The sequence below is a fragment of the Octopus bimaculoides genome, chromosome 1, assembly GCF_046866305.1.
Source record: "Octopus bimaculoides isolate indiv1 chromosome 1, ASM4686630v1, whole genome shotgun sequence".
NCBI classification, from domain to species: domain Eukaryota; kingdom Metazoa; phylum Mollusca; class Cephalopoda; order Octopoda; family Octopodidae; genus Octopus; species Octopus bimaculoides.
The window spans coordinates 95,746,355-95,760,107 of NC_142928.1; the positions used below are offsets into that span (position 1 = coordinate 95,746,355).

The 13,753-nt window shown below is 33.3% G+C and overlaps 1 protein-coding gene across 8 annotated transcripts in view; it reads left to right on the forward strand.

Annotated features, from left to right (window-relative positions):
* LOC106873157 (uncharacterized) overlaps positions 1 to 13,753 on the forward strand; it is a 137,394-nt gene that overhangs the window by 102,542 nt on the left and 21,099 nt on the right. For all 8 annotated transcript variants that reach the window (XM_089354233.1, XM_089354238.1, XM_089354245.1 and 5 more), the window contains one exon: positions 9,414 to 9,812. In XM_089354233.1, the coding sequence (XP_089210359.1) occupies positions 9,414 to 9,812 (399 nt within the window). The remainder of the gene's footprint in view (positions 1 to 9,413; positions 9,813 to 13,753) is intronic.

Here is a 13,753-nt window from a genome sequence, read left to right on the forward strand (position 1 = left end):
GTAATGTAGTGCTCGACGTTACTTGCAGTTATGTCTGCATTTCACATACACACAAAGAAGAAAAGGTAAGCTCCTCTCATAATATTCTCGAAGATCTTGTTGTAAACGATACCATTCTTGAGAGCTTAGTACTTTGCTCTAGTTTGTGATACTTCTGATGTCAAATCTAGCTTCATTTATTTATTTTCGAGTGATTTGAATCTGTCCGCGTTATGCTGAAATAATGCCTTTGTCGTCACCGGATTTTTCGAATGTAGTTCAGGCGATATTTCTTAAAAAATTGTATTCCTGAAGTCTTAAAGTTTGAAGATATTGACCCAGTGTCTTTGAAAGCAAATGCCTTCGAGTCACGCGTTCAGATCTAATATAAATTAATTAATAAAAAAAAAAAACCCTTCATTGGTTTTAATGTAAGATATATTTTAAGCATTTTATCCTGACCACGTAATTGTCAGTGTATGATAAATTCGAGAGGGTGTAGTTTGAAGAGATGATGAATACTTGTAAGTCACTTTACAGACGTACATAACTACTATTTGAAATTTGAAAGGAGCTGCACCGATTATGTTAAGTTCTCTTCTGGATTTTTTTTTTTTTTTTAGTGGTGGAGGTGGCTATATATTTGATCCATTATATAAAACTGTCGTAAGAAGTAATGATAATAGATTTTGTATATCAAAGACTATTGAATGAATAATGCTGCACCGCAACATCCGGCTTAAGTATGGGAGAGAACTCGCCCATTACATGATATATACATTATTGAAAGAACGTAGAATCACTACAAAACACTCCTTGCTGGAAGTGTGGGTGTACGGTTAAGGTTGGCAAGAAGGCCTGCTAGTTCTGTTTAAAATGGGATGAGTTAAAGGTTTGTTTTCAATGAATCAGCCAGATAGTTCCAAAAATAAATAACTCGAAGAGATCGAATGTGTGTGTGTTTTAATTGTTTACTTGTAAAGCAGGTATAAACAAATTGTTTTGAGCAGAAAGGTTACTGAAATTTTTGTTTTACTATTTGTCACAAAAGTGAAGAGATGATAGGAACAAATAGTTCTGACAGGAAATATAATGGTGATTACAGAAGCGTGATAGATTTGGACTGACGGTGTATGGGTACCAAAATTGTAATTACAAACACACAAAACTGTGTAAAGATCCTGGATAACTAACAAAGCCGGAATATTTATTGGTCCCTGAAGACTCTAAATTGCAGCAATGCAGTCATAACTGTGGATATAGTCGTCCCAGCCTTTCATATAATGAATGTTGGGTCCCGCCCATGAGAAAAATAGTTGGATTTGCATTGTTTCATTCTATACGTATTTTTCTCCGATATGTAAGAAGTCAGTTGATAATATGAGTCGACACATCAATAACTACAACTTTATTAGTCCGTCCACGAATATTACAACTAAATCCATACAGTAAGTACTGCATGAACTAGACTACAGCTGCTTACTACTACTATATACAACAATTTACTTCCTCACCAACGCTATATATATATATATATATATATATATATATAGTGTGTGTGTATGTGATATATATGTATAATTACACTGAGTGGCCCACGCTAACAAAATACTAGAGATTATTATAAGGTATTTCCCTGGCAGTTCATAAGGCGTACTATCTATACAATCCATATCATACTACGGCTTCGTATGTAATAGACAGTTTTGACACATTCAATAGCACACACAGCATACTACTAACACATCAACTGCCTCACCAAACGCACTCTCTTCCTCCTCACTCTTGTGTGTGTCACCACCTCCACCACGTCTGTATCTGAAACAGTCGGTGCTCCTCTCACTACGACTTCAATAACTATTCTGCTTGTATGTCGATGATTTCAAAAGTGGAAGGAAGTGTTTGGTTTATATTCACTGTCCTGTTGGCCATGGCATCGAATATAGTCAGCTGGTCGCTAGTTACACCAATATGATAATGATAACATGTAGCTGAAATGGAGCTCTGTTGCAACGATGCTGGAGGAATCGTTTCTGATTCTGTAGTGGCGTTACCAAACATTCTCTGTTGATAGTTTGTTGTTTTTTAAACTGTTGTCGGACTTGATAGGCAACTAAAAGGTTTGCCAAGTCAAGATGAGCAGCTGGAAGAGTCTATAAGGAGATATACTGCAAAGCAACCAAACCAGCAGTGTCAGATTATTTACACTATCAGAGCAAAATAGAAAAGAGGCGATATTTATTAAACCACACAGTTATATTCTTGACTCATACTTCTCAGACAAGGTTAGTTTATTTATTCCCAGTTTGATTATATACGTAACTCTCCTTGGTCCTTTAAAAAAAAAATATATATATATATATATTTGTTGTCCCTGGTTTTCTTTCTATTTCTCCTTATTTCCCTTTTATTTTTATTCATGCCGAATCGTTTGTTACTTTTTTTACGATAGATCATAGTGAGTGATCCAAGAGATCCCATATGTCTCTTACCGGCATTTCGCCTTGCTTCTCTGTTAAACTGGATATGACTTTTGTATCGAATATTATAGTTTGAGACTTCATTCCGAATTTTTCCTATTTCATTTTTGTATATTTATTATTTTTCTCTGTATGTGTATGGAACGTAATGTTTCTCCCACTGAACGTCACACCCTCACTGGTCGACGAAGGCTACATTTAAAAAAATACAGTGGAAATGGGAGACTTTATGTATGTGCTATTAATATATACAAGTAGATACTTTAATAAAACCATGTCTGTAATGAACCTTTTTGAAGGGAATAGCATAAGGTTAAGTGAAAAACAAATATCTCCCTACTGTAGAGTATTGTAAAACAGGTCTTCCTTCAAGCGACTACTACATGTCTTTCATTTAGGTTTTCACATAGTGCATGTCTTTGTACTTGCTATGTTGTATAGTTATCATTTCTCTCTACACACACACACATCTTTATTTATTCGCGTGTAAGTTAGTAACATATATTAAGCATTTTAATCTTTTTCATACTCTGAAAGCTAATATTTACACACAGCTCTGTAATAGATATGTGTGAGTGTGTCATATATGTTCCGGAAATTTCAGTTATTTAATCATTTGTAGACTCGGTGAAGAAAAATATGGGTGACCGCTTAGATTTCTTTCTATATTTAGGTAGTAACTCCCTTCTCATAAACAACACTTCTCTCTACTCTCTCAATAGTAGTCTTGTTTTCCTTCAATCTTTGTCAATCTTCCTCTCATCACACTTCATATACACAAGTTATTACATTATAACAAAATAGCAGTTTTATTACCACTCTAGGATTTACTAGTTGTTAGTTTGTTTGTTTTTAAACTGTTCAGGAACAATAAATCTTTTATAATTCCATTCTCATTTCGGATGCTTTATGTAAATCTTTCCTGGAACAACAAATTAACGAGCTGAACTTGTCCGCATTTGAACTCTATATATAAAGAGACCCTGTTAAATACCGCAGAAATTTTGTCCGACGCCCTCAGAATGCGTCTGTTAAATGCGGTGTTTTAGCTAAGTCTTATGTTCCGAGTTCAGTCTTTTTTTTCGCAGGAGTCGGGTATTTTTGCCTTTCCCAATGCCCAGGGGTCGGTGCTGTCGACGTTATTCTCTTCTCTATAAATTTGCGGCATTATGCCAATGTATGAAACTATTATTATTATTGGCAGAGTGATAAGTGAACGGGGAAAGTTTGACTGTCGGTAAATGCATGTAACTCTTTAAACTAAACTACGACTGCTATCCAGCTTAAAAACAAAATGAGTGCTTTTATTCCGTGTTCAGAACAACAAACACACACACGCACATTCTCAGCTGTTTCAATTTACTCTTGTTCTTCCTGTCGTAGAAGCTTCATTAATTGGTTATGTATCTGTGCCTATGATAGCTAGGCATTTTCCCTAAGACAAATAACCCTTTGCTGACCATCTTACTGTCATTTGGCTGTAACTTTTTCCCCTTATTATTACTGCCAAGTTTCTTGTTTTTGTTTCACCAGCAGTTACTATTGGGTTTGTTTTTCTTTTTTACTCTTAGAATCGAAATCCAAAAATGCTCCTGTCTTATCAGTGATTAGATAGAATTAAGTTTTAAAAAATCAAAAGCACACTTTTCTGTATAGACTAATGAATGTTGAGGTGCAATGCATCACATAGTACTCGCTATTAGGCACACATACATACGCACATTTGGTTAGTACGTTTGTTCGGATTATTATTATTTTTTTTTTTTCATTTGTCTTTGAAGTAGTTAGTTAACATGTATAGAATTGTCCACCCTATTTTTGTCCATTGTGTTTATTTGTGTATGTGAATGGTGGGACGAGCGCTGTGAATAAATACTTCTGAAATAACATTAGCTTTCGACGTAGTTGCTCTTGGAAATTTCCATCCTTCTCTTTGTAATTTTTCTTTTTCTAAACGACTTTGTTCACACCTCTCTCTCCCACGCCCGCGCGTGCATTATATGTATGCCTATATATATATATATATATATATATATATATATATATATATATATATATATATGCTCACACGCTTATGTACACAAAAACATAGAACGTACTGTATATTTTTGATCCCCATCTATACTGTAAATAAGACACCAATGTATAACTTATGCATGCATACATGTCGTACATGTACATATCCTCTTCAAATCCTGGATTTTCTGTCGAAATTTAATTGGTTATATTTCATTACTAGCTAATTTGAATGTTGCATTTTTATTTTCTTATCCAGTTTATGCTTGCCTATGCCTATTTATTTTATAAATTCATAATCGTTGCACCCATGTATGTGTTTTGTGTGTGTGTGTGTGTGCAGTGAAGCATAGTATAAAGAAGTAACCCTCGCTAGTTTGCTTATCACATATCGGTCTGATCATATATCTATTTATTCGTTCCAAATGTTATCTATACAGACAGGTGTTTTGTTACTTCGTTTGCAATGAAAACACTTATTTCTTTTATTTGCTTTTTTTTTCGTTCTTGAATTTATAGGACACCTAGTATTTCAGATATAATACATATTGTCGGGTTTTATCTTAGAGGGAAATATTTGATGTCGATATAACGAGTATTATAAGTTATCATAGCAAGATAACTTCGTCTACCATGTAACAATAACTTGAACATTTAAATGGTAATCGGAATATATATTCGGTTCCAATAAACTCACTGCAGTATCTATGTAAATTATATTTATCTCTGTGCCATACATTCTCAAGATATTTTGAGAGAGGAATTAATGAACGGAAATGAGTGACAGGAAAAAAATATCATTTAATTCAAATACAATAAATAATAAGTTATGAAATATTTTTAATTGCTTATTAGCTGTCAATACATGAATCGTTGACCATTACAACACAACTTATCGGTATGTGGAGGTCGGATCACGTTTTATAAAACAGTAAATTTTAAAAAACGTCAAAAGAATCAAGTTGCTTTTTCTTTGGATTCAAAGAAACCTGGGCTCCTGATAGCGTTATTTGGTGGAAAACTTGTGATGTACTTACTGGCAACACTTCCCCACAGCGTGGGGAGGGGTAAGTTCACTGATTATAATGATTAAAAAAAAATAGTTTAGTGACATAAGAATTTAAATCATGTGATGATAGTATGTTGACAACATTAATGTTTGGCATTGAACAATTTGTATAAACAAACTTCATCAGAAAAATTAGGTTCAAATTGCAGGAATTCTGTGTTCTGCGTACAGGAAACCAGCCTTTAAAACAAACTTGTCTTTGTTTTCAGAATGTGCATCTTGCTCTTTTTTCCTATAGGTGTTTTCACGATGTTTGGAACTCATTTTCGTGTTCTGTTACTATATATTTATTTTGTTATTGTGAATGTCTTCATTCTCTCTTTCTGTATATAATGCTCTAGATATGACATCTTGTTATAAAAAATAACACCCACACAAATATAGACTGTGTAGTACATGATGTTGATATGCCTGATTCAATCAGACTTCCAAAAAAAAAAAGAAGAAAAGTTGAGCTCAGCTTTTTAATTGATCTTCCATTTTTCTAGTGTTACTTGAAATAGTTTGACATTTTCAGAGCCATTCCTGAATACAGATTTAATGCTTTTAATCGTAACCATAAAAATAACGGTTTTAAAAAGTGTAGGATTTTTTCTCCTTTCAATAATTCCCATCAAATCTTTGTAATGGTTATCAATATAGCTTCGATTAACTTTAATAATTGAGTATTCTGATCAGCCTTTTTGATCATTATCATTGATCAGTCATCAACAAACTGCAACCTGCCACACTTTTTGAATGGCATGTCTAATGAAAAGTTAGCTTAAATTTTTTAGTAATACAGCTCACCAGAAGTTATATCTGATGTGGCCCGCTTCTCACAAAATTTGACTATGCCAGCATTAAATGATATAAGTAACCTGATGTTACACTGTTTTCCATAATTATTTCCATTTATACACCATACAATTAAACAGCTTGTATTTTCGTTTATTTAGGACTAGTTGGTAGATGTATCAACTCGGTAACTACACATCTACAGCTGTTTGAATATTTGTTGCTTTTGGAGTGTTCATAAAACTTCATAGTTTCAGAAAAGTGCAAAAAACATCTTCCAAAACTTCAAAGTATTCTACTGCATTCGGTCAGATAGTGGATTATTTTGATCATCAAATCTGTTTTCTTTTTTGTAGGGTATATAGTTAGTAAACCTGGGCTAACTGCTGGTATTAATGAAGGCTTTATGGATTTCAAATAACCAATTGTTCTTGTCTGTCACGTTTTAACATTCAGCTTTTATGTCTGTCTAGGATTTGGTTTATATGAAATTTAAAAATGGAAAGGCAGAGTAGGATTTTTTTGTTTTTGTTTTTTTGTTTTTTTTTGTTAAATTCAACAGCATATTTGCATACCAGATCTGTTCAAACCAAGACTTCATTGTTAACGCAATGTAATAACCTCATGGTTCATGAATAGTATAAAGGTGGGTGATAATATAGCAAATATATTTTGAGCATCAGCAGTCCAGGCTTTATCTAGTGATTTCTTCCACTCATCTAATATTATTTTTTTATACATATCCTCAGTTTTATGTTTACACTTTGACGTTGACAACAAAACAATTTCACACATTTAATAAATGTAATAAAAAGAAATGTTAAGCTCTCTTATGTATGCAATAAAAAAAAAATCATTGTTGTAATTTTTTTGAAGTACTTGTGTGTAATTAAAACATTTCAGAAATTAAAAAAATATTAATTCTTATTAAAATTTTAATTTCCCAGCTATTTCAAATGTCATTAGTGTCTAAAACCATGACATAACTAATGATAAATTGTACAACTGATAAAATTTATTCTTCACCAAGCATTTTTTTTATTTTAATGTCTGTTGACCTTTGAACTTCAGTTGGCACTGGAAATTATATGCGATTTACAGGGAGAATATTTTGTTATTTAGTATTGTGAGAATGCTCACATGGCTTTAAGGCACTTGTACTGTTTACCAGAGAATTTTGTAGTAGGGCAGGGTTAGGTGAAGATAGGTGATGAGTAATCAGGAGAAAGGTCAAGGTATAAAAAAATAAAAAACAGTAAAATGAAAACATTGTTGAAGAGATTTCAATTTTATTTACATGATGACTTAACAAAATAAAAGTATATAAAAGCAAAGTTAAAACAATGATGGTGATCTAAAACCATTATAGTGGAATGGGAAGGTTATTTATTGCTTAGATATACAGCTGATCTGCTTGAATCTTGACAAACAGTTGATTTTATTTTAATTAATTCAATTTGACAAATATTTAGAACACATTCATGCCTTCATTTGTTTGTAGTGTGAGTTTCAACTAGTATACACACAGGCATGGTCCCACTGCATGGCACCATAGATAAGTCTTTTTCTATAGCCCTAGACCGACTAATACCTCCAAGTGAATTTCATAGATGGAAACTGTGTAGAAGTCTATTGTATATACATGTTTTGCATGTGTGTTGTGTTTGTCCCCTCCACTTTTTGATAATTTGTGTTGGTTTGTTTACATTCCCTGTAGCTAAGCAATTCAGCAAAAGTAACTGATAGAATAAGTTCCAAACTGCCCCAGCATGGATGCAGTCCAAAGGCTGAAACATGTAGAAAGAAGCAGTTAAAACTAACTTTTACAGTTGGTTTATTTGGTAGTTAAGGACTTATTTTCTTCTTTATCAAATGCTCATGAAATATTTAAGCTTCAGTTTCTTAACAAGCACAGCTATTGTTATAAAATTTCTTATATATATATATCTCTGACACATGTAGTTAATTATCTTAAAACATTAACTACAATTATTTCCCCTTTGATAACCTCTAAAATATATAAAGTTGCAGTAGAATAAGAAATATTTTAAATATGATTAGTGAAAGCATAACAGCACCAAGAAATATTTACAATGGAATTTTTTTATTTTTGAAAGTTGTTCCCCTCCCCTCAGTGAAGTTTGTTTGCAACAACCTTCAATAAAACACTCTTTTACCTTATTCATGTGGAGGCATACTATTTTGTTATTCCTTTTACTATATTGGCAAGCAGGAATATTTCTAGATTTATAGTTAGATATTCTTTCTGATGCCAACAGACTTAAGCTTTTTAGCATTTAAACCAGCTGAATTAGACCTTTCGCACGTACATTACAATGTTATTCTAAAAATAAACAATCACATCATTGAAATCTCAAAGCTACAAAACAATGCACGATTAATTCAGAACAATGTGGATGAATTACATTTGATAGAGTAACATGAATGCTAAAGGGTTAAAGTTTGTCTAAAATAAAGGAATGGTGTCCATATTCTTGTAGATTTTCTTATGTTTTTCTTTTATTTGTTTCAGTCATCAGACTATGGCCTTGCTGGGGCATCATCCTGAAGAATATTAGTCAAATAAATCAACCCCAGTAATTCTTTTTTAAGCTTAGTAATAAGTTACGGGGATGTAAACACACCAACACCAGTTGTCAAGCAGTAAGTGGGGACAAACACAGATCTTAGGTTGGGATATTTGAATATGGATGAGATTAATTATGGTTGGGAAGAAGGTCATAATCTGTTCTGAGAGGAGAGATTAAAAGATGGAGGTGAAGTAATAATAGAAAGGAAATCAAAAGTCAGCAGTTTGTCTGACACTCCTTGGCTGTTTCCTATTTTTTCAATCATTTGCCAAAAATTATTGAAATCTTTCTACTATTACTACAGAGAAGTGAATATGGGAAAAGTTGTAAAGTTAATAGGAAGTCAGCTACTTGATCAGCAAAAAATATTTTCCTCTTCTAATTCAAAATCTAAATTTTCTTAAAGAATTTTGTTATTTCCTCATCTGATCATGTTGTCATCATTATATTTCAATTTCTCATTTTTTTTGTTTTTTTCCTTTTTCATTTTATCTTCTTCAGGTTTCATCAGTATAACAGTAAATTTTTACAAAATATCCTGATGCGGGACCATGATTTACCTACTCCATCTGAACGCAGGTTGCGATTATTGCAACTTGTGCGCAAATTAAACTTGCGTACGTGGTTACAACATGTTACAACTTATGGTGGAGCAAATAGCAGTCCAAGTAGTAGTAGTACACCCTCTGCAGCAGCTGCAGCCATTGGTGCATTTACGTGTGCTCAAGCATCCCTGGCAATTAAACCTAGTGGAGGAAGCCTTCCTTCTCAACCACGAAGGGTTGTAGCTCAAAATTCCAGCAGTGCTACTTCATCAAACTCAAAGCTCTCAGCTCAGAAGAAATCACTCTACCGCAAAGTCCTTTCCAGTTCAGCAACGGATTGCCAGTCTCTAAAACCGTAAATATTGATTTTTATTTTTTGAAACCATTATTATATATATATTTTTTTAACTTCTATTATTTTTTTCTAACAAAAAACTAAATCTCAATGATTTAAAATTTTTCCCACAAATATCCTTTTCCATTTCAGCATTTTAGTTCTTTTAAAATAAAAAGCACAGGTGGCTCATCTATTGTTCACAACTAATTCTGCTTAATAGCAATTATTCAAGAATTGTTTCACAGATCTTATTTCCATTACATATCCATGCAGCAGCACCATTCTTCTCATAACCACCTTCAACTTAGTGAATGTGAAAAAATTATCTTCGTCACTCTCATGTATTTTCAGTAGTTTTTTGGAGTTTTTGTTTCCCTCAAAATTTTTAACTGCATTACTAGATGCAGCTCTGTTCCTGGGGTATGTGCAGTTTTGTGCTTGGGAGTGGAGAGGTGTCTACTTTAAATATATGTTGAGGGTTTTTTTATCTGTTATTTATAATTTTAGTGTTGCTCTTGATGTCAAAGCTTTTATAGATAGCATTGTCTGATGAGTGTGTAAAGTATGTATTGTGTGAGTTGTGATTATTGAATTGTTGAGCTTAGAGAATGTAGGCTGTACATAGGGTTTAAAAAAATAATAAAAAAAGGAAATAAGCCATTTCCTTTTTATATTTTATTTCTACATGCACAAGACTTAATGATACTTCATTGAATGTCAGAGTTCAAAAGTAGTATTAAAACGATATTGCTGAAATCAGCTATCTTAAAATAGAAACCTATTTTACTTATTAGCAAGTAATTTCAAACTGTCATATTGGATTTCAAATCTGACTGTCGTTGGTTCCTTCCTTCGTCTTTAAACTTAAACGTTCAAGTTTGTGTCGGTCTCTTTATATTTTACCTACATGTTGGTCACACAGTTCCAGATATACAGGGAGACAACTTTGCAAAATGCTAATCTGATCATTTATAAAATCTAAAGTTATAGCATTACATATGTAAACAATGGTTGTTATCGCCAATAAAGAGACCTGGCTTTGATGCATTATAATATATACATTATAATAAATATGTGTGTGTATATATATATATATATATATATATATATATATATATATATATATATATATATATATATATATATATGTCGCCTCCAACAATTATTTATTACATGAAATAAATGAAGCTTATTATTTCATATGTAATAAATGATTTTTGGAGGCGACATTGCTAATAGATGAACCTGTTTTGATGCTTTATAATATATTCCATTATTGATGGGATCAACGAAAAAATGTACTCTTAATATATGCAGGATTTAAATATGACCTTCAATTACATGCTGTACAATCTTGTCTGCTTCATGTATTATCAGAGGCGTGTATTTAAATCTTGTGTGTGTGTATGTGTATATATATATATATATATATATTTTGTGAAATTCTTTTCCTTTTAATGGTTCATCTACAGGCAACATAGAATAAGGAAAGGTAAGATCCAGGTAAGTGAAATTCGAAATTTAGTTTTGATTAATAGGCATGGCTGATGCCAGTTACATCTGAAAGCTTCAGATACGAGCATCATTACACAATATCTCTCCTGCCTCCTGGATCTAAAGAAACCAATAATTTTTCTTTTTCTTATGCATTCCATTGCAATAAACAACAGAAAATCATTGAAGCTGTGTTATGTTGCTGGTATCATATACATATGGTGTATACATCACATACATGTAAGGATTCGAACTAGCTGTCAGTAGCCCTTTAGATGCATGGGTTATATTCTGTTATGGTATTTTTTCCATCCCTCTGCATTCTGAGATTACATCCAGTCTAATTTGACTTTGTTCAGGGTAAATAGGCGAACTTAATACTAAAGACATTGACTTACCAGAATATTTGAGAGGCAACACATTGTATTTTGGCTTGTTACTTTCATGAATCAAATCCCATTACCTATCACTAGCAGAAGGGTTAGACAACCCTTATATATATATATGTGTATATATATATATATATATATATATATATATATATATATATGCTGTGCGAAATTTTTACACAGGCACACACACACATGTATATGTGTGTATGTGTATATACATATGTTTATACATTTATATCCATGTGAGTATATGCAGTGTATGTATGTATGTATACATATTCATACATCATTATTTTAACATCCACTTTTCCATAGCTGCATGGGTTGAATAGAATTTATTGGTTTTCTACAACTGAATGCCTTCACCTGTCTTCATGTAAATTGATGGTTTCCTTAAGGCTGCACATATTTTCATACATGACTGGAAATGAATGATGCTGCTTGTATAATAGTAACACTCATTTAAAACTTGTGTGACATCTAGCCAAGGAGATATACACACATATATGTATGACAGGCTCCTTTCACTTGCCTTCTACCAAATCTATTACAAAGCTTTGGTTGGTCCAGGACTATTGTAGAAACTATTTGCCCAAAGTGTCATATAGGAGGACTGAACTTGTGTGTTTGTTAATATGTTACGGTATTCTTATCTTGCAAGGAAATGATCCTGCTTAATAAGTCAAAAAGCAGTAAGCAGAAATTCCATATAGTGTATCCAGTGCAAATAAACCATGGATATAAAGATATACAGCATTGTGACTGACAGGTTAAGAGAGGAAATAAACTTTTTATGTGACAGATGCTCTGGAACATTCACAAGATTCCCATAGAAAATAGATTTCCTCAAATGCCTGGGAGGTGACCTAATTAGCAGTAGAGGAGATTGTTCTGAAAGTTTTGTTGCCAGTAAAATAACAGACTGGAGAATGTTCAGAAAGCTTTTACCTCTGCTGGTTGCAAAAAGTTTCTGTCTCAGAGTGAAAGGCTGCATGATGTTCGAATATGAACAGTGATGTTACTTGGTTGTGAGAGATTGGTCTGGAATGAAGAGGAATTGTGAGACTAGAGAGAAATGAAGCTACCTTGCTTTGTTGAATGCACAACAAAGTGCAAATGTGTTGAGAAAAAATTAGGTATAAGCAGAATCGGATGTAGTGTGCAAAGAGACTATGCTACTAGCTATGGACATGTGTGATGAGTATGGATGAAGACATTTCTTTCTATATAGATGTGCCAATAGATTAATGTGGATGGAGCTTGTGAATGAGTGAGACCCAGGAAGATATGGGATAAAGTGAAGACTGATCTCAGGACTTTGAATTTCAGAGGGGATGACTGACAGTATATAGTACTCAAGAAGACCTGCTCATCTTGGTAAAACTGAGGCTGAAAGTATGTGTGTGTGTAACTACACTACTGGCCCCTCATCCAGTTTCCTCAAGCCTTCCCAACCTCTCATCATATCTCTCTGTCACTGTATTCTGCTGCCATAATTAAATGGGTGCAGAACTGCATATTTCATCCCCTTTTTCTGTGATACCTGTTATCTTTCTCATTATCCAGAACTACTTCACTTAACAATTATCCTTCATTCTTAACATAATCCCTCTCCACTTACATTTTAGATTGATCACTCTTCTATGCTATCAGATTATCTCCCTCTCCACCATTGTTCACCTATGCCCATGCCCTACATCTATCTCTCTTATCAAACTCTTGCAACCCATCCACACATATGTCCTCACCTTTTCTCTCATCCTTCCATTTTCTATGTATTATTATTACTAGTCTGCTGCTCTTTACCCCTTACTGTACTGTCAGTCAATGCCTACTTTCCACTCCAGCACATGTATCATCAACCACCTTGCTACCCTTGTCCATTATTCATTACATCTACCACATAACCTTACCCAGAATCTAAGCCATCACCTACTCTTCCTTTCCAATGCATATTTATCATCGACCACCCTCAATCCTTGTCCTTTATCATATTCACTCCCACCCTATATCTAACCATCCCTGACGCTCCTCAAATGTTCTTGCACTTTCTACCCACCCACACTTGTCTTT